The sequence below is a fragment of the Xenopus laevis genome, chromosome 7L, assembly GCF_017654675.1.
Source record: "Xenopus laevis strain J_2021 chromosome 7L, Xenopus_laevis_v10.1, whole genome shotgun sequence".
Classification (NCBI taxonomy): Eukaryota; Metazoa; Chordata; class Amphibia; order Anura; family Pipidae; genus Xenopus; species Xenopus laevis.
The window spans coordinates 119,191,829-119,209,843 of NC_054383.1; the positions used below are offsets into that span (position 1 = coordinate 119,191,829).

General features: G+C 41.2%; 1 protein-coding gene across 1 annotated transcript in view; it reads right to left on the minus strand.

Moving 5' to 3' along the window:
• LOC108696758 (glycogen [starch] synthase, muscle) overlaps positions 1 to 18,015 on the minus strand; it is a 32,549-nt gene that overhangs the window by 3,493 nt on the left and 11,041 nt on the right. Inside the window, exons 3-12 of the mRNA XM_018226377.2 lie at positions 17,770 to 17,951; positions 13,739 to 13,930; positions 11,716 to 11,901; positions 10,121 to 10,265; positions 8,566 to 8,683; positions 8,195 to 8,315; positions 6,376 to 6,482; positions 4,346 to 4,405; positions 1,799 to 1,877; positions 1,018 to 1,131 (exon numbers count right to left, since the gene is read on the minus strand). Of these exons, the coding sequence (XP_018081866.1) occupies positions 1,018 to 1,131; positions 1,799 to 1,877; positions 4,346 to 4,405; positions 6,376 to 6,482; positions 8,195 to 8,315; positions 8,566 to 8,683; positions 10,121 to 10,265; positions 11,716 to 11,901; positions 13,739 to 13,930; positions 17,770 to 17,951 (1,304 nt within the window). The remainder of the gene's footprint in view (positions 1 to 1,017; positions 1,132 to 1,798; positions 1,878 to 4,345; positions 4,406 to 6,375; positions 6,483 to 8,194; positions 8,316 to 8,565; positions 8,684 to 10,120; positions 10,266 to 11,715; positions 11,902 to 13,738; positions 13,931 to 17,769; positions 17,952 to 18,015) is intronic.

The window sequence follows — 18,015 nt, forward strand, 5'->3', positions numbered from 1 at the left end:
TAGTGTAAGTGTGGCACCACTACTGACTTGATTATATGAATAAAGTACCCCCTCTTGTAAAATATAAGGATATTATAAGTTACCGAGGAGTTTCATGACCATATAAAAACACGAGGCTGTAGGGCCGAGTGTTTTTATACAGGTCATGGAACTCCGAGGTAACTTATAATATCCTCATATTTTGCAACTGGGGGTACTTTATTTATTATAATACACATGTTTTAGGGAGTCATGTGACAGAAATGACATCAGAACTCACCGTTTATAACTGATGACATCAGAACTCACCGTTTATAAGGATATAATTTACAAGATATTCATGGCTTTTGTGTATTATATAGAATTGCTTACAGGCACTCACTCTATTAAGTTTGGGCATGGGTATAACTACAGAAGAAGAAGACCCTGTAACTGTTGGTAGGTCCAAAGGGGCAGTAGCTGAAAGGTAGTTTCAATATAACCTCATGAATAGCCATTGATTTTGCACCTAGGGCCCAGTAACTAGTGGTTTCTTCAATGAGTTTCAGCTTTTACTATGTGTCATTTAGATAATATGGGTATGAGGTTAGAACATCCTGTTGCATCATGGGAAGTTATGTAGGAGGTGTTGCCAAGTTCCATTCAGGCTATTGCAACATTGGGGCAGAAATCAGCTAGATGGAATACGCTGGATGATTTCAGCCCTACTGTGGGCAGTAGCCTCCTCTCTGTCCCGCATTCAGAAGAACAGACTTCAGTTTTTGGCTCAAAATGCAGAGACTTGCAGTTCTTTGCTGAAATCCACAGAGTCTGTTCGCGTCAAAGCCAATTCAATGCTTATGAATGGGGGAAAAACAGCAGGCTACTGCCCGCGGCAGGGCTGAAATCAGACAGCGTATTTCAGTTAGATGATTTCAGCCCCATGTGACCCAAGCCTTAGAGAAAAAATGCAATAGTTATAGAATTGTGTGGGATTATACGTAATAAAGAAGGAAGTAATATCTGTAGGGGCCAGACCATTCACTGCACCGTACCCACCTTCACACGGTCAGAGCTGCTGTTAAACAGGCCGATCCTCCGGATAGTGTTCAGGATGGCGTCTGTAGAGTCATCAAGCATGTTATGGGTACATATAGGAGGGAAGGAGTGTCTCTGGGGGGAAACAAAGCAAGTCATTTTATTCATTTGCATAGAATTGTGGCTATTGATCTTTGGATCCCCCCCCCATTAAATAGCACTACATTTGATCTGCAGCACTGTGTTCATGACGGAAGAGTGGGACGAGGCAGACCCGGACTGGCCAGAGGGGATGCTGTAAGGTCCTATAGACAATCACTATTTAGTTGGCTGGTGGAGGACAATTTGGGCCTCAGTACTTAGAATGCCAGGGCCTATTTTGACTCCCAGTCCAGACCTGGAAGGGGGGCAATGTAGGAAACGTGTTTCTGTGCTTTCATCCGAGGTATTTGTAAATGATCCCTATGGTGCCCAAACAAGCAACATTTTAGTTATATACTATTTAGCAAGGGCAAATGTAGCCCAAACACTAGCTGCAGCTAGGACCTCCTTTCGCATTAAAATACTGCATTATAATGGATGAAGCATTTTCAAAGAGTTGTTCTAGACACATGTAGTATAAAGGAGAGGTCTCCTAGCATATTAGGTTCTGAGCTTCTGACTGTCTCTAATAATTCCCCTATCCCCAGTGCTCACAGGAATAGAGAAAATATAACGGAAAGACCTTCTCTTTTACTCCAAGGCTATAGTTTCCCAAGATAATATGTGCTAATACAGGCTGTTTCTTTATGTCCTTCCTTACCTGCGTGGCAAATATGGCTCTCTTCAGCATTGTAAAGTCCTCCTTATCCAGCATCTTATTCATATCTGGCAAATTCCCTCTGCAATGCAAATCAACAATTAAATTGCCTGCTACTAACTATGTGTCCTCAGTGGTGTGGCTGGATAAGGAGAAGACTGGATCCCCAGAAGTACAGGGAGATTGGGATCACCACACCAGGGAAAAAAAAACATTTATTAATCAGAGATGTTCTATCAGCAAATCCCCAGCTGTTGTTGAAGCACAACTCTCAACACCCCAAATAAAGCCTTCAGCTGTAGGAGTGAGGCTGACAACAGCAACTCAATAAAAACTGGAGGGCAGCAAGCAGCCCACCCCTAATATATACACTAATAACAGTTTAATATGTCCTTAATGTATTTATTTACTTTACCCGCCCCCCAGTGAGCCGCTATAATGCTGGGGTCTCCATACCCCCAACCTTAAGCCATCAATAATGACTTTCCAATCATTTATACTGTGAATGACCAGAAGAGGGCATCAGTCAGCCAAGAGGTAATTGGAAGAAACTTAAAGGAACAGTTCAGTGTGAAAATAAAAACTGAGTAAATAGATAGGCTGTGCAAAATAAAAAATGTTTCTAATATAGTTAGTTAGGCAAAAATGTAATGTATAAAGGCTGGAGTTACTGGATGTGTAACATAATAGCCAGAACTCTTCCTGCTTTTCAGCTCTCTAACTCTGAGTTAGTCAGCGACTTGAAGGGGGGCCACATGGTACATTTCTGTTCAGTGAGTTTATAATTAATCCTCAGCATTCAGCACAGATTCAAAAGCAACAGATATGACCCATGTGGCCCTCCCTCAAGTCTCTGATTGGTTACTGCCTGGTAACCAGTCAGTGGAAACCAAGAGAGCTGAAAAGCAGGAAGTAGTGTTCTGACTATTATGTTACACATCCAGTCACTCCAGCCTTTATACATTCCTTTAAAGGGTTGTAAACCTAAGGCACAAGGTGGTTTCTTTCCACTGATTGTGAAATAATAATAAAAAAAAAAAAAATGCCCATGCTGCCTTTTTGGTTTTAAAGGGGAACTCCATCCAAATACTGTATTTAAGAGGTTCACCTTTGAGTTAACTTTTAGTATGACGTAGAGAGTGCTATCCTGAGACAATTTGTAATTTGTTTTCATTTTCCATTATTTGTGGTTTTTGAGTTATTTCGCTTTTTATTCAGCAGCTCTTTAGTTTGCCATTTCAGTAACTGGACTGGAATATAAATAGGAGAGGCCTGAATAACAATAAACCTGTAGCCTTACAGAGCATTTGTTTTTTTAGAAGGGGTCAGTGACCACTGGAAGGAATAATAAGAAGAAGGAAAATAATTTAAAAAACTCTAAAAAATAATTAATGAAGACCAACTGAAAAGTTGCTTTGAATTAGCCATTCTAGAACATACTTAAAGTTAGGTTAAAGGTGAAACACCCCTTTAACAACAGCAGAGTATAAGGGGCAAATTCACTAAGGCGCGAAGCGCCGAACGCTAGCGTTAATTCGCTAGCGTTTGGCATTTTCGCTACTGCGCAAATTCACTAACGAACGCTGGCGTAGTTTCGCTAGTGTTACTTCGCAACCTTACGCCAGGCGAATCTTCGCTAGCGACGAAACTACGCAAATTCACTAACGCACGCAGTGTAGCGAACGCTACCTTTTACGCTAGACTTCCTTCGCCACCTCAGACCTGGCGAAGCGCAATAGAGTAGATAGGGATTGTTTAAAAAAAAGTCAATTTTTTTTCTAAGTCCCAAAAAAACACTGGCGTGTTTTCTACATGATGGCTGATAGGCTGAAAAAGATCGAAAATTTTTTGGGGCTCCCCTTCCTCCCCCCTACATTTCCTGACTCATGGCAACTTACCTAGACAGTGGGCACATGTGTAGGGCAAAATAAAAATTTTATTTGCTGATTTGAAGGTTTTCTAGGCATTTGTAGTGCAGATACGTGTTCCTCCATTGAAATTTGAATTTCGCGCCGTATGCAAATTAGCCTTCGCTAGCGTAACTTCGCTTTATACAGCGAATCAACGCTAGCGCAACTTCGCAACCTTACGCTACCCCTGTGCGCAACTTCGGATTTTAGTGAATTTGCGGAGCCCTGGCGAAACTACGCCTGGCGAAGTGCGGCGAAGTTGCGCCTGGCGCAAATTCGCATCTTAGTGAATTTGCCCCTAAGTATCTCAAATGCAAAGTATCATACAGATTTCAGTATTAATGGTGTGATTTTAATAGGTTTATAGAATATTTTCTCAAAACACCCCCGCAAGGCTTTATTGACGGCATATGGTAATTCTATACAAGGAAAGCTCAGCAGAAGGCATGACATTCATACTAATGCCATACATAGAAGTAAATAAATGGAACATTATAAATAAGATCTTTCTTTGGAACAACAGGACAAGTCAGGTGGGATTCCCAAATGATTACAGCACAGACCATTTGTCAATCCCCAACATGTTATAACATCGTCGGCTGTATAAATGAACGATTACGATGATAATGACATCACTTACACTAGTAATGACTCGTACAGTTTCTTTCCAAACTTCTCCTTAATTGTGTTGGCTGTATCCCTGAAGACATAAACACAAGGAAAGAAATGCCTATGAAGTATTACAGAACAGGTTACCTAGTAACAAACATATCTTGTTATAAAGCCAGAGGCAATAAATAGGAGTGTGACCAACTGTTGAGCTATTTGTAAGTCATTGCTGAGTCACAGTCACATGAATGGCAGGTCTCGCTCCGTTCCTGCAGTCAAAGGAGAGTAGAAGTGGGGCCTCTAGCGGCCACTTACAGGCAGCGCTACTACAAGTTGTATGCAATTCATATGTGCAGTAACGTTGTGCAGTAACGTAGTAAGTTATGATGAAAAAAAAAAAAGACACACGTCCCTCAAGTTCAACCTTGAACTAGTCTATATATAACCTGCCTATCTGTACTAGGAGCTTCCACCCTTCCCAGCTATAGTCAGGTGATCCCACTGGTGTCTAATAAAAGGGCAGCCAAGTTTGGGAGTTTTACTTTGAAAGCAGCAAGTAAGTTGCAGGTAAAACTTAGTCCCTTTGTAAAATGTATAATGAAGCAACAGAATTCTTAATGAATCAGATGAAAATGAAGCGTAGGACTGGCCAGATATGGGATGACTTTGACGTAGTTGGCCAGCTTAAATATATTGCAATATATGGACAAACAATCCCTGTGTTGTTTAAAGGGTAAGGCATTTTTCAGTAGCAGTATGCACAAAATGTCTCTGTCTTAAAAATATTGATAATGGGTTGAGTGCAGAGGACTCTTGTATTTGACTATATGTATTTTGTGGTCACAGCCTCATTGAACCCCTGCCTAATGGTTTTAAAAAATTAGTGGTGAGCACAACTTTCCCTTGTTTGTTATAGCTATCTTCCATAACCCTGTATTCCCTCACTTACTAAACACCATCCAACCCCTTCTTAAAGGAGAACTAAACCCCCAAACTAATGAAAACCCCTACCCCCATAGTCCCCCTCCCTGTTCCCCCTGCACAGGTCTTAACACCTATAAATGCCCCAAAGTCTTTAATTACCCCTTGATGCAGAGTCAGCACAGTCAAGCTCACGGGCACCATCTTAACCACTTAGGGAGTCTTCAGTAAGTAAGTGGTGTATCGGTGCATGCAAAGTTGTACCAATTATCCAGTCCCGAACAACTGCTCATGCCGACAGGCACGGGTATTGCAGAAGGGAACCGAAGTTTCCGAAGCAGTGAAGATGGCGCCCATTAGCTCTGCTGCGCTGACTCTGCATCGAGGGGTTATTAAAGGGGACCTGTCACCCAGACACAAAAAGCTGTATAATAAAAGTCCTTTTTAAATTAAACATGAAATCCAAATTCTATTTTTTTATTAAAGCATTCATAGCAGACAATTACGTTCACTTTCCATTGAGCACTTCCTAGATATCACTGCTCTCCCCACATTCCCCAGTTCTCTTTACCGTTTAATTGTGTAACCAGGGCATGGGGATGGACATCAGCAAGATTCTGAGATGATACAAGGCTTGTCTTAATAACAGTGTCCACAAAATGGCTCCTGCCTGCTTGTTATAATTATGAATTCCCAGACTGATGGAAACAAGATTCAAATAATTTATACAGTGTAAATAAAGTTCATTATGCTTGACTAACATGATAAAATAGGATTTGGAATAATTTTTTTGGGTGACGGGTCCCCTTTAAAGACTTAGGGGCATTTACAGGTATTAACACCTGTGCAGGGGGGGGGGGGGGACAGGGAGACAGGACTACGGGGGTTAGGGGGTTTTTCATTAATTTGGGGGTTTAGTTCTCCTTTAAAGCTATCTAATGCATCAGCCTGTACCACTGATTCAGGGAGAGAATTCCACATCTTCACATCTCTCACTGTAAAAATCCCCTTTCCAATATTTAAGCAGAACCTCCTTTCTTCTAATCGGAACGGGTGACCTCGCATCAGCTGGTCACCCATATTCGGAAAGCCTACTGCCAAGCAATTTTTTTGCCCGCCTGAAGATACACTTGCACTCACCACAGCTGTTTTCGTACTGCTTGACCCTTTAGTGTTTCCACATTGAAGTTGTTGGTTCGAGCCGGCATGATGAAAAAGGCAACAATGGTTGTGTCACTGTGATTAACCTGCAAAAAACAATGGTTTGCAGAAAGAGATCAAGAGGGGGCCATTGCTCAATGAAATAGAAACCCCCTGTCTCCCCTGGTAAAGATGGTTTTCCACCCGAAGTCAGAACCAGCAGTGCAGAGAGGGACAAGCAAACACTGCTTTCAGTAGCAATCACATTTACAAATAGCTCTAAAACCCTTGAAATTTATTAACTAATCGGAAAGTTGCTCAGAATTTCCTTGCTTAAAGGGGTGTTTCGCCTTGACTTTGACTTTTATTATGTTACAGAATGGCCAATTCTAGGCAACGTTTCAGTTGGTCTTCATTATTTATGTTATAGTTTTTTTTAATTAATTATTTGTCTTTCCCTTCTGACTTTCCAGCTTTCAAATGGGGGTCACTGATACCATCTCAAAAACAAATGCTCTGTAAGGCTACAAATTTAATGTTACTGTTGCTTTTATTACTCATATTTCTATCCAGGCCTCTCCTATTCATATTCCTTCAGATTAATGCATGGTTACTATGGTAATTTGAACCCTAGCAACCATACTGCTGAAAATGCAAACTTTAGCTGCTGAATAAAAAGCTAAATAACTCAAGACCCACAAATAATAAAAAATTAAAACCTGTTGCAAATTGTCTCAGATTATCCCTCTCTAAATCATACTAAAAGTTAACTCAAAGGTGAACAACAGGGGTGGTTCCCCTTCAGGTTAACTTTTAGTATGTTATAGAATGGCCAATTCTAAATAACTTTTCAATTTATCTTTATTATTTCTTTTTTATAGTTTATGAATTATTTGTCTTCTCCTGACTCTTTCTAGCTTTCAAAAGAGGGTCACTGACCCCCTCTTAAAACAAATCCACTCTAAAGCTACACATTTATTGTTATTGCTACTTTTTATTACTCACCCTTCTGTTCCGACACTCCACTATTAATATTCCATATTCTCATTCAAATCAATGCATGGTTGCTAGGGTAATTTGAACCCCAGCAACCGGATTGCCGGCACTGCAAACTGGAGAGCTGCTGATTAAAAAGCTAAATAACTCAAAAACCACAAATAATAAAAAATGAAAACCAATTGCAAATTGTCTCAGAATATCACTCTCTACATCAGTGATCCCCAACCAGTAGCTCGTGAGCAACATGTTGCTCTCCAACCCCTTGGATGTTGCTCTCGGTGTCCTCAAAGCAGGTGATTATTTTTGAATTCCTGGCTTGGAGGCAAGTTTTAATTGCATAAAAACTAAGTATTGCGCCAAGCAGAGCCTCCTGAAGGCTGCCAGTCCACATAGGGGCTACCAAAATTGCCAATCACAGCCTTTATTTGGCACCCCAAGGGACTCTACATGCTTGTGTTGCTCCCCAGCTCTTTTTACATTTGCATGTGGCTCACGGGTAAAAAAGGTTGGGGATCGCTGCTCTACATCATACTAAAAGTTAACTCAAAGGTGAACAACCCCTTAAATATTTGGATGGAGTTCCTCTTTAAAATCAAAAAGAGGCAGCATGGGCATTTTTTTTTATTATTATTTCACAGTCAGTGGAAAGAACCACCTTGTGCCTTAGGTTTCTATGCCAAGAATAGGCCACAGATGTTACAGGGCTATGGTTTCCAGCATTCATCTAATTAAGGGATTGTGGGAGTTGTAGTTCTGAAGTACTGTTGGATGCTCATTGCTGCTCTACCCCTAATCCCTACTTGCTTCCCAATCACCTTACCCTCAGAAGGTAGTTGAGCCTCGCCAAAGCCTCCAAAAATACATCTGCTCCTTTGTTCGAGAATTCGTAGCGGCCAGCAATGAAGAAAAACAGACTCTTGTCCAAATTGAAATCCAGGTGTCTGAAATAAAAGAACCAGTCTGTTAAGTTCATTGACCCTCTCTCACATACTTGTTGCCAAGGATAATAAAGCACAGCAACGTATCCTTTGCTAAATTAGGCTTAGAACTCCAAAGATCAGACACTCATGTAGAGGTTATTTTAAGCATAAGCCATTGCCCCCATCTCAGTATTGCGGACAACTGGGAGATGTAGTTGCACAACAGCAGAAATATAGAATATGGGAATGAGTGAACAAGAGATGGCCTCACCCGTAAAAATGCCCCCTGATAAACTCCTGTATGCGGCCCTTGCTCTGCGCATGTAGGTTCTGAAACTCGTGCATGGCCGAGAACTTCTTTACATTCAAACCGTTTGGTGTCACTATATCTGAAAAAGAAGAAGAGGAAGGAGAAGAGGAATATGAGGCGAGAGGAACAATACAGAAGCAATTCATTGTTTTGCTGGTCAGGGGGTCCAGGATGATATAAATTCAATTTGGGGTTCTTGGGATCCAGGAAAAAAAGTGTCAATTCAGTAAAAAGGAGATTCTAGAGGATATGAATTCATTGCAGGTGGGCATTTACAGATGGACTACTGTGTATCCTGTGCTTGAATGGCTGCCCCCATGGCTACACAGCAGCTTGTTTATATAAACTGTAGTAGAGTTCCTGAAGCAAAAACACCAGTTTTACTTATACAGCACAACAGTACATTATGTTTTCATAACTTAAAAACACATTTTTTAGTTACAACTTTTTTCTAAGCAAAGTCTCTGAAATTATTACCAGGCCGAAAAGTCAGGGTGTCCACCAAAATCAATATATATATATATATATATATATATATATATATATATACACACAAAACCCCAAACTATAAGCCCATAAGTAATAGGAATTGATTAAGTAATCAAAAAAGTGTTATTAAAAAGGCAATATTTATTCACAACCATGCCTCTATTTGCAATTAAAAACTTGGGGTAGTACACATGGGGGAAGCGTGTTTCTGTTCCTTTAAGCACATCACAAAAGCAGCACTGAGAATTAAAGGAGAATTAAACCCTAAAAATTAAAAATATTTTCTATACTGAACTTATTGCACCAGCCTAAAGTTTCAGCTTGTCAATAGCAGCAATGATCCAGGACTTCAAACTTGTCACAGGGGGTCACCATCTTGGAAAGTGTCTGTGACACTCACATGCTCAGTGGGCTCTGAGCAGCTGTTGAGAAGCTAAGCTTAGGGGTCGTCACTAATTATCCAGCAGAAAATGAGGTTGGTCTGTAATATAAGCTGATGCTACAGGGCTAATTATTAAATTCTGATGCTAATTGCACTGGTTTCTGTGCTGCCATGTAGTAATTATCTGTATTAATTACTAATCAGCCTTATATTGTGACATTTCTATGTGTACTGTAAATTGTGAGTGGGTCCCTAAGCTCAGTAAGTGACAGCAGCACAGAGCATGTGCAGTGAATCAGCAGAAAAGAAGACGGGGAGCTAATGGGGCATCTTTGGAGACACAGATCTTTACTGCTAAAGGGCTGTGGTTGCCTTGGGCTGGTAGAGAAGCACAAAACATAATATACAACATTTCTAGCTACTTCTTTAGTTAAGCTTTAGTTCTCCTTTAACAACCTCCTGAATCATTATTATCTGGGGGTGCATGAAAGAACATTGGGAAGCATTAAAGTCGTAAGGGGCATGGAACTTCTTTCTCTGGCATCTATTAACATATATTATTGTTCCACCAGTCTACAGACATACGAAGTAATGCAAAAAGCCTTTCAGGGGTTCCAGGGGACATGAGATTTCACTGGCACTTACCAGGCTTTCGTTTCAACAGATGTTCAGCTTCTATGGCAGTGATCTGAGATACAGTAGTAAAGACGTGACTGCATTGCACAGCAGCTCGCTCCATACAGTATCGGTGATAGATCTGCCGGTCTCCAGCTTCTTTATCTACATTGAACTGCCAAGAGGATCGGTTTAACAAATAAACAGAAAAAACAGGAAACATCTATTTTAGGGACCTCATCAGAGGCTTAACCACAACCTCACAGGTTTTGATGCATATTTTGTACTGAGACCCCCTACTTAATGCCCTCATACACACAGGCCACTCACCACCAGTCTCTTACTATTTCCCACCCTATCATGGAGGGACATAATGAGCCATTTTACTACAGGTATAGGATCCATTATCTGAAAAGCTCAGAATTTCAGGACTCCCACAGAGTCCATTTTAATCAAATAATTAGATTTTTATTTAAAATTTCCTTTTTCTGTAATATTAAAACAGTACCTTGTACAGGTATGGGGTCTGTTATGAGGAAACCTGTTATCCAGAAAGCTCAGAATTACAGGATAGCTGTATTCCATACACTCCACTTTATTCATATAAATCAAGTTTTTAAAAATTATTTCCTCTGTAATAATAAAACAGTAGCTTGTATTTGATCCCAACTAAGATAAAATGAATCCTCATTGGAAGCAAAACCAGCCTATTGGCTTTATTTAACGTATAAATTATTTTCTAGTAGACCCAAATGCATGGTGACCCAAATTACAGAAAGATCCGTTATCCAGAAAACCCCAGGTCCCAAGCCTAGGTGGCTTTTTCACAAATCCAGGCCTGGGTCCCATACCAGTTCTTGATCCTAACAAAGATATAAATAATCTTTATTGGATGCAAAAACAATCCTATTGGGTTTATTTAATTTTTTAGTAAAGTATGGTGATCCCTTATCCAGAAAACCCCTAGTCCCAAGTATTCTGGATAACAGGTCATTTACCTGTATTAGTAATCCTTTTTTTCTTTGGGGTAAAGATGCACCAAATCCCCGATTTGGCAATACAAGCTATTTTTATCAGGATTCGGCTGAATCCAAGAGCCTGGCCAAAATGAATCTGAATCAGTGTCGGACTGGCCGACTGGGATACCAGGAAAACTCCCGGTGGGCCCCGGTGTCAGTGGGCCTCTTGCGTCTAAACATTTATCATATTTCATGGTCATTTCCTATTTCTTTATGGGGAAAAAATGCTTAATAATGAAAGAATATAGTAAGTAGATATAAAAGACTAGAATAAAGAGGTTGAGTGAGGAAAGGAGGAATAACAGTTTGGAAAGTGGACCCACGGTCGAAGGATTTCTGTTGGGCCCACGGTCTAAGGTTTTCTGGTGGGCCCCTGGCAGCCCAGTCCAACACTGATCCGAACCCTATATAACTGACAAAAATGCACACTACTAGAGTGGTTCTGTCTGGTCATGCGATTCAGGTATTTACACCCGTGCTCCAGGGTTCGGTGCATCCCTACTTTGGGGCCCCATTAGGTTCCAAGACCTGACTTCACTCATAGACCCCGATATAGACCTAACAACTGGATTTATATAAAAAGTACTGTTAGTATATGGTACTCACCGACTGCAACTTGTTGTAAAAGTCTACACTTCCAGCACACAGGTATCTCCCCAAGAGGGTGGCGTGTGTAGTGAATATGGTAGCCACGGGGAGCTTCCGTACCCGGCATAAACACAGGCCTATGCCAGAAAGCCACTCGTGGAACTGAGCAATGATATAGGGCTTCTCCTCACTTTGGGCTGCGAACTGTGAAAAGGAGAAAAAATAAATAACGGAATCCATCCATGCATGAAAATGTAAAACATTTAGTACAAATGATTGCAGGCATGTACACACATAGCACCTTATAAACGGTGAGTAGTGATGTAATTAGTTATAAACAGTGAGTAGTGATGTCATTTCTGTCACATGACTCTAAAACTTGTGTAGTATAATAAATAAAGTACCCCTTGTTGGAAAATATGAGGATATTATAAGTAACCTCGGAGTTCCACAATCTGTATAAAAGCACTCGGCCGTTGAACGTTTACAATAGTGGGTACTAATATACACACACACACACACGGGTACTAATATACACACACACACACACACAGGTGTATATATATATATATATATATATATATATATATATATATATATATATATATATATATATATTTATTTATTTTTATATATGCTTTATGCAGTTGTCACATTTAGATTTTATATTACACTTCCCCATCCCAATTAACCCATATCAATCAATCAGATGTTTATAGACTAGAGATTAATCAATACAGAGCGCTGCTGTATCTTGCTTGTAAACTGCAAAACTCATCAGCTGTTCAAAAACATTAATGTGTAAACCCAGGGGATAACTATAGAGGGAGCGGACCCTGCGACTGCTAGGGGGGCCCCATTGAGGTACTGACTATGAGCAGTTTTAATATATTTATATAAAAAATGTCTTCTTCCCAAAGTTCAGGTGGGCCCTAAAATGATTTTGCTGTGGAGTCCAGTAACTTCTAGTTAAGTCACTACATGTAGCATAAGACAGCATCTTAAATTTTGTAAAAATAATTTCAGAAAAGTTCAGTGTCCATTGAAGAGAGGCCAGAAAACCACAGGGGAGGGGGCCAGTGTGCAAGTCTCCTGAATGTGGCATTTTAACGTACGCTATTCTTATATCAGAAAAGGTCAAAGAATGCCCTATGCCATGTCCTATTTGTGCTGGTAAGAGGAGTCACTCAATTAAAGGAGCCTCCTCATGTTAAAGGGCAAGTCAACGCCAAAATAGAAATTTGCCTAATAAAAGAAAATATTATTCTAAGCAACTTTGCAATATAGATTTTCTGTGGTTTTTAATTTATTTGTATATGTATTGGTACTGAAAGCAGTGTCAGTCCCTTTCTATTCTCTGTCCTGGTGGCTCAAACTACAGAAACAAAGTAAGACAAGGCAGCTGATAAACAGACCTGTCTTTGCTGTGGAACCAAGACTTTTGCAACATTGTTTAAAAAGTAACAACCAGGAATTAAGCAAATGCTGCTTTTAATAACAAACATTTTTACAAATAACTTTAAAAGCACTGAAAAATGTATATTGGAAAGTTGCTTAGAATTATGTTTTCTTTTATTAGGCACGTTTTTATTTTGAGGTTGACTTGCCCTTTAAAGGAAAGTGCTTATCAGCAGAAAACTGCAACGGCCCGAGGTTATTCCAGCGAGCACCACAGAGTGATCTTCTTCAGTCTTCCTCTTTATTCGCGCGGCTGTGCATGCGCAGTAGAACGAAAAGCCGAACTTTAACTAGAATGTCGGCTATTTTGTTCTACTGCACATGCGTTTGCCCCGGGAAATTTGAAGAAAGAAGAAGCTGTGGTGCTCGCTGGAATAACCCCCGGGCCGGTGCAGTTTTCTGCTGATAGGAGCACCGGCCCGGGGTTTCAGGTAAGTAAATACAATCACTTGGGGTGCCTAACATTTAACAACCCCAAGTGCAAGACGATTTTCCTTCTTCTTTAACCCTTTACAGCCTTGGAATTAAAACTCCTGAGCAAGTTATTTCCAATACTGTCACTGTGTTACTGATCAGGCCTTACCTCTCCAAGAAACCAGGCTGTGAGAAACCCAAACAGGACGGCATCGTTAGCTTCCCTGTCGTACCATGGAATTCCAATGGCGCAGCTGTCCCAGAGTTCTGTCTTCCATTGGTCAAGGTTCCAAGCTGTGGCTGCAATGTCAATCAGGATAACGTATGGACTTCCTTCTATCAGCCAGCGCCCAAAGTAGACCTGACAGAAAGGAGAGGGAAAATACAAATGCAATTGTAATAAATCTAGAATGCCTGAGTGTGAGACCCTGACTTGACATCCATTAAAAAAACAGTTCAGTGGAAAAATAAAAACTGGTTAAATAAATAGGCTGTGCAAGATAACAAATGTTTCTAATATAGTTAGTCAGGTACAGAACACTACTTGCTTTTCTGAGTTAGTCAGCGACTTCAAGGGGGGCCACATGGTGCATATCTGTTCAGTGAGTTTGCAATTGATCCTCAGCATTCAGCTCAGATTCAAAAGCAACAGTTATGACCCATGTGCCCCCCTTCAAGCCACTGATTGGTTACTGCCTGGTAACCAATCAGTGGAAACCAAGAGAGCTGAAAAGCAGGAAGTAGTGTTCTGGCTATTATGTTACACATCCAGTCACTCCAGCCTTTACACATTACATGTTTGGCTAACTGACTATATTAGAAAATTGTTTTATTTTGCCTATTTACCCAGTTTTTATTTTTATACTGAACAATTCCTTTAACTTGCAGCAAGTGTCAGTATGGCAAGCCAAGGGCTTCCAACCTCTTTGCTAAAGAGTCAGTGTCAATATCTTAATCCCTGCTCTGGTGTCAGAGTGATCCATGATAAACTAGGGAAAGCTTAAAATTAGCTTTGTACATATAGGGGCTGATTCACTATGGGTCGAATATCGAGGGTTAATTAACCCTCGATATTCGACTAGGAATTGAAATCCTTCGACTTCGAATATCGAAGTCGAAGGATTTAGCGCAAATTCTGCGATTGTACGATCGAAGGATTATTCCTTCGATCGAACGATAAAATCCTTCTAATCGAACGATTCGAAGGATTTTAATCCAACGATCGAAGGAATATCCTTCGATCAAAAAAACTTAGCAAAGCCTATGGGGACCTTCCCCATAGGCTAACATTGACTTCGGTAGCTTTTATCTGCCGAACTAGGTGGTCGAAGTTTTTTTTAAAGAGACAGTACTTCGACTATCGAATGGTCGAATAGTCGAACGATTCGAAGTCGTAGTCGAAGGTCGAAGTAGCCCATTCGATGGTCGAAGTAGCCCAAAAAAACCTTCGAAATTCGAAGTTTTTTTACTTCGAATCCTTCACTCGAATTTAGTGAATCGGCCCCATAGTCTACAATGTGTATTTCCAATTTTCCCTTTGCTTCTGGGATATAGTTATAATAAATAAAGTCGACTGCAGTCACAGTGACTATAAGTGGTTAAACTTCGACATGGCTTAGGAAGGTTTTGATTAAAGGCCGAAACACTGTGCCCTTCATTGATGACATCCAGCAGCACAAATATCTCGTTTTCAGAACAGATCAGAGTGTAAGCAGCTTAGGAAATTGCTTTAGCAGGGGAGAGACAACACATGATGCCAGCTACGCTGAATGCCAGCCAGAAGGAAGACAGTATGAAATTGCCCATGTGTCCGTTTATTTCCTATAGCCATTTTGTTTCAATGCCACCATTCCATTGTCCTGATTGTTGGCTCAGAGCCTGCTGGGTTAACAACATGCAGCTTATAGTATTTATAAGAAGGATTTGTCTTGCATTTACTTTCCCTGGACAGAGATATAATGGTAAAGACTACTATATGCATATATATCTGCTTTCACCCCATAATTACTCTCCTTTCATAAGAACACAGTTGATATTTTACACAAATTTTATACTGTACTGCTTTCCAGTAGGAGTGATTAAAAACTTCATGGGCTAGTGACAAAATGCTCACAACTGTATCCACTGATTTGAATGGCAATGGCCTGGAATTAAGGGTGCACATCTGTGTCAGGCCTTAACTACCGGGGGGGCGATTGGGCCAGGGCCCGCGCCCCCTAGGGCCCCCCGGCAGCTCCCGCGACACTAGTTCCGCCGGTTCCGGGCGTACGGAGGGGGGCCCGCCCCCCTCTAGTTACGTTGCTGCCACTGTTGCTCTAAACTATTTGGCCCCTGGGGCTAACAATGGGAATATTAAAAGGGGCGCGTAGAGATCTGTCAGGAGAGGACAGGATGAGGTCTGGACTGGGATTCAAAATAAATCCTGGCATTTCGAGTTCAGAGGCCCCAAGGGCAGAGACACAAGGTCAGATTTGGGGAGATTAGTCGGCCAGTGACAAATCTCCTCTTCCTTGGGGCGACTAATGAAAATCTCCGCCAGGATGGCACTCGGAGCACTTTGTTTTCCGAACTTGCCCAAAGTTACCTCACGAGGAAACTTTCAGGAAACTTCGGAAAACAAAGCGATTCGATTGCCATTGCGTCGGTGATTTTCATTCTAGCTGGCGGGAAGGCAGGGAAAGGCAGTTCGGGGAGATTAGTCGCCCCGAGGAAGAGGAGATTTGTCACCGGGCGACTAATCACCCCGAATTTGACCATGTGTCTCTGCCCTAAAAGTCTGGGGCTAGACAGGCTAATAGATTGTCTGTCCAATCCCCAGGCTTTTTCACTGATCAAAGGCCTAGTTAACCCTACGGTCCCCCATAGCTGGCAATGTCATTCACACAAAAACAGTCCCCATGAACAAGGCAAGCACTGCAGCGGAGTTACAACACTATTACTACTACTGCTGCTTCTATTGCTGCTACTATTGGTGCTGCTACTATCACTGCTGCTACTATTACTGCTGTTATCACTGCTGCTGGGTAGTTCCTATTTTACTGAAATACCAAATGGGGTACTAAACCATTGGCATAGTTTTTCTAGCAGCACCCTTAGGATTGAATTAACTTTGACTATAACCTCTGTATATTTCTCCTGATACTTCTCTCTAATCTTTCTACATAGGATCTGAATGCTTAGTGTGAATAGGTAGGATAAGATGCATAGGGGTTCACCAACATATTCCTAACAGGGTGGCTCAATGACAAGTCCTGACCTTCACATGGTGACCTTGTCACTTCAAAGTCTATGTTCCTCTGATGGAATCCGAGGGCTTATTCAAACGACTCCAGAACTGGCAAGTTGACCTTTTCTGTGGATTGTAATTAAATCACAGGGTCGCTGTGGAGGAGCACTAAATTTAGCCCCCCAGCATGTGCTTGTGAGGTCAGAGACGGAGACAAATCGGAGACAAGGCAGGATGTATGGTATTAGAATTAAAGTTAAATAAACAGCAGAAAATTTCTCATTCATTTGCAAGGAATTAGACGGAGCACTATGAACGTTTATGTAAACCTTTGAACTACTATGTAATTCTCTCTCCTGGGCGAGGGAAGGGAACACGTTGGTGTCATTCTGCAGAGGATGTGTGACACGACGAGAACTACATGTCACACTCAGGGTGGCCTTGGGCTTTACATTAGTAACATTTTGTACGAGTTAAAGCATAACCATAATTGAACTCCATCGCTTTCGTAATGTCATGAGTGTAAAATACTTTCTATGGAAGCTATAATGAATTAGAATTTAATAGTATGTGGCACAGGGCTGCCAACTACAGGAGGCAGCAAAGTACAAGCACCTGTGTCTTATGCCAGAATGGGAATTATAATAACCTTTGTGTCTTATAAGCTTTAGTCCTCCAAGACTTGCACCAAGACTTGCACACAACAAGTGACCTTCTTGTGTGCCGGAGCAGAACAGCACTAGGGAACTTTTTGTGTTGATCTAATCTCTCCAACACCCGCACCCCAATCCACTGATTTGAGGTTGTTTTGGACCCAGTGCAGGCTATGCATTGGTTAATATTGAGCAAACTGTTCTACATATCGGATACTACACAGAACACTGCTGTTAGCGAGGGTGATCTAGTCCCTTAAACCTGAATATTTAAATGCACACCAGTGCAGCTAATACACGTACAAAGAGGGTTCATCTCACCTTGCATCCCTTTGAGTTCATGGAGTCCAGGGCACGTTTTATGGCAGGATTGGGTGGCTCAATCAGCTCCACTTGAGTGCGCACGTTATTTTCAAAGTAGGGACCGATCAGAAAGTAGTTTTCACCCCATTCGTCTGTGGTGATCTTTGCCTTTGTCTGGATAACTGTATAAATACCCCCCACTGGCGGAGAAATGGAAGAAAAAGTCAAATTAGCAGACAGTTTAAGTAGCTCCAATCCTTATAT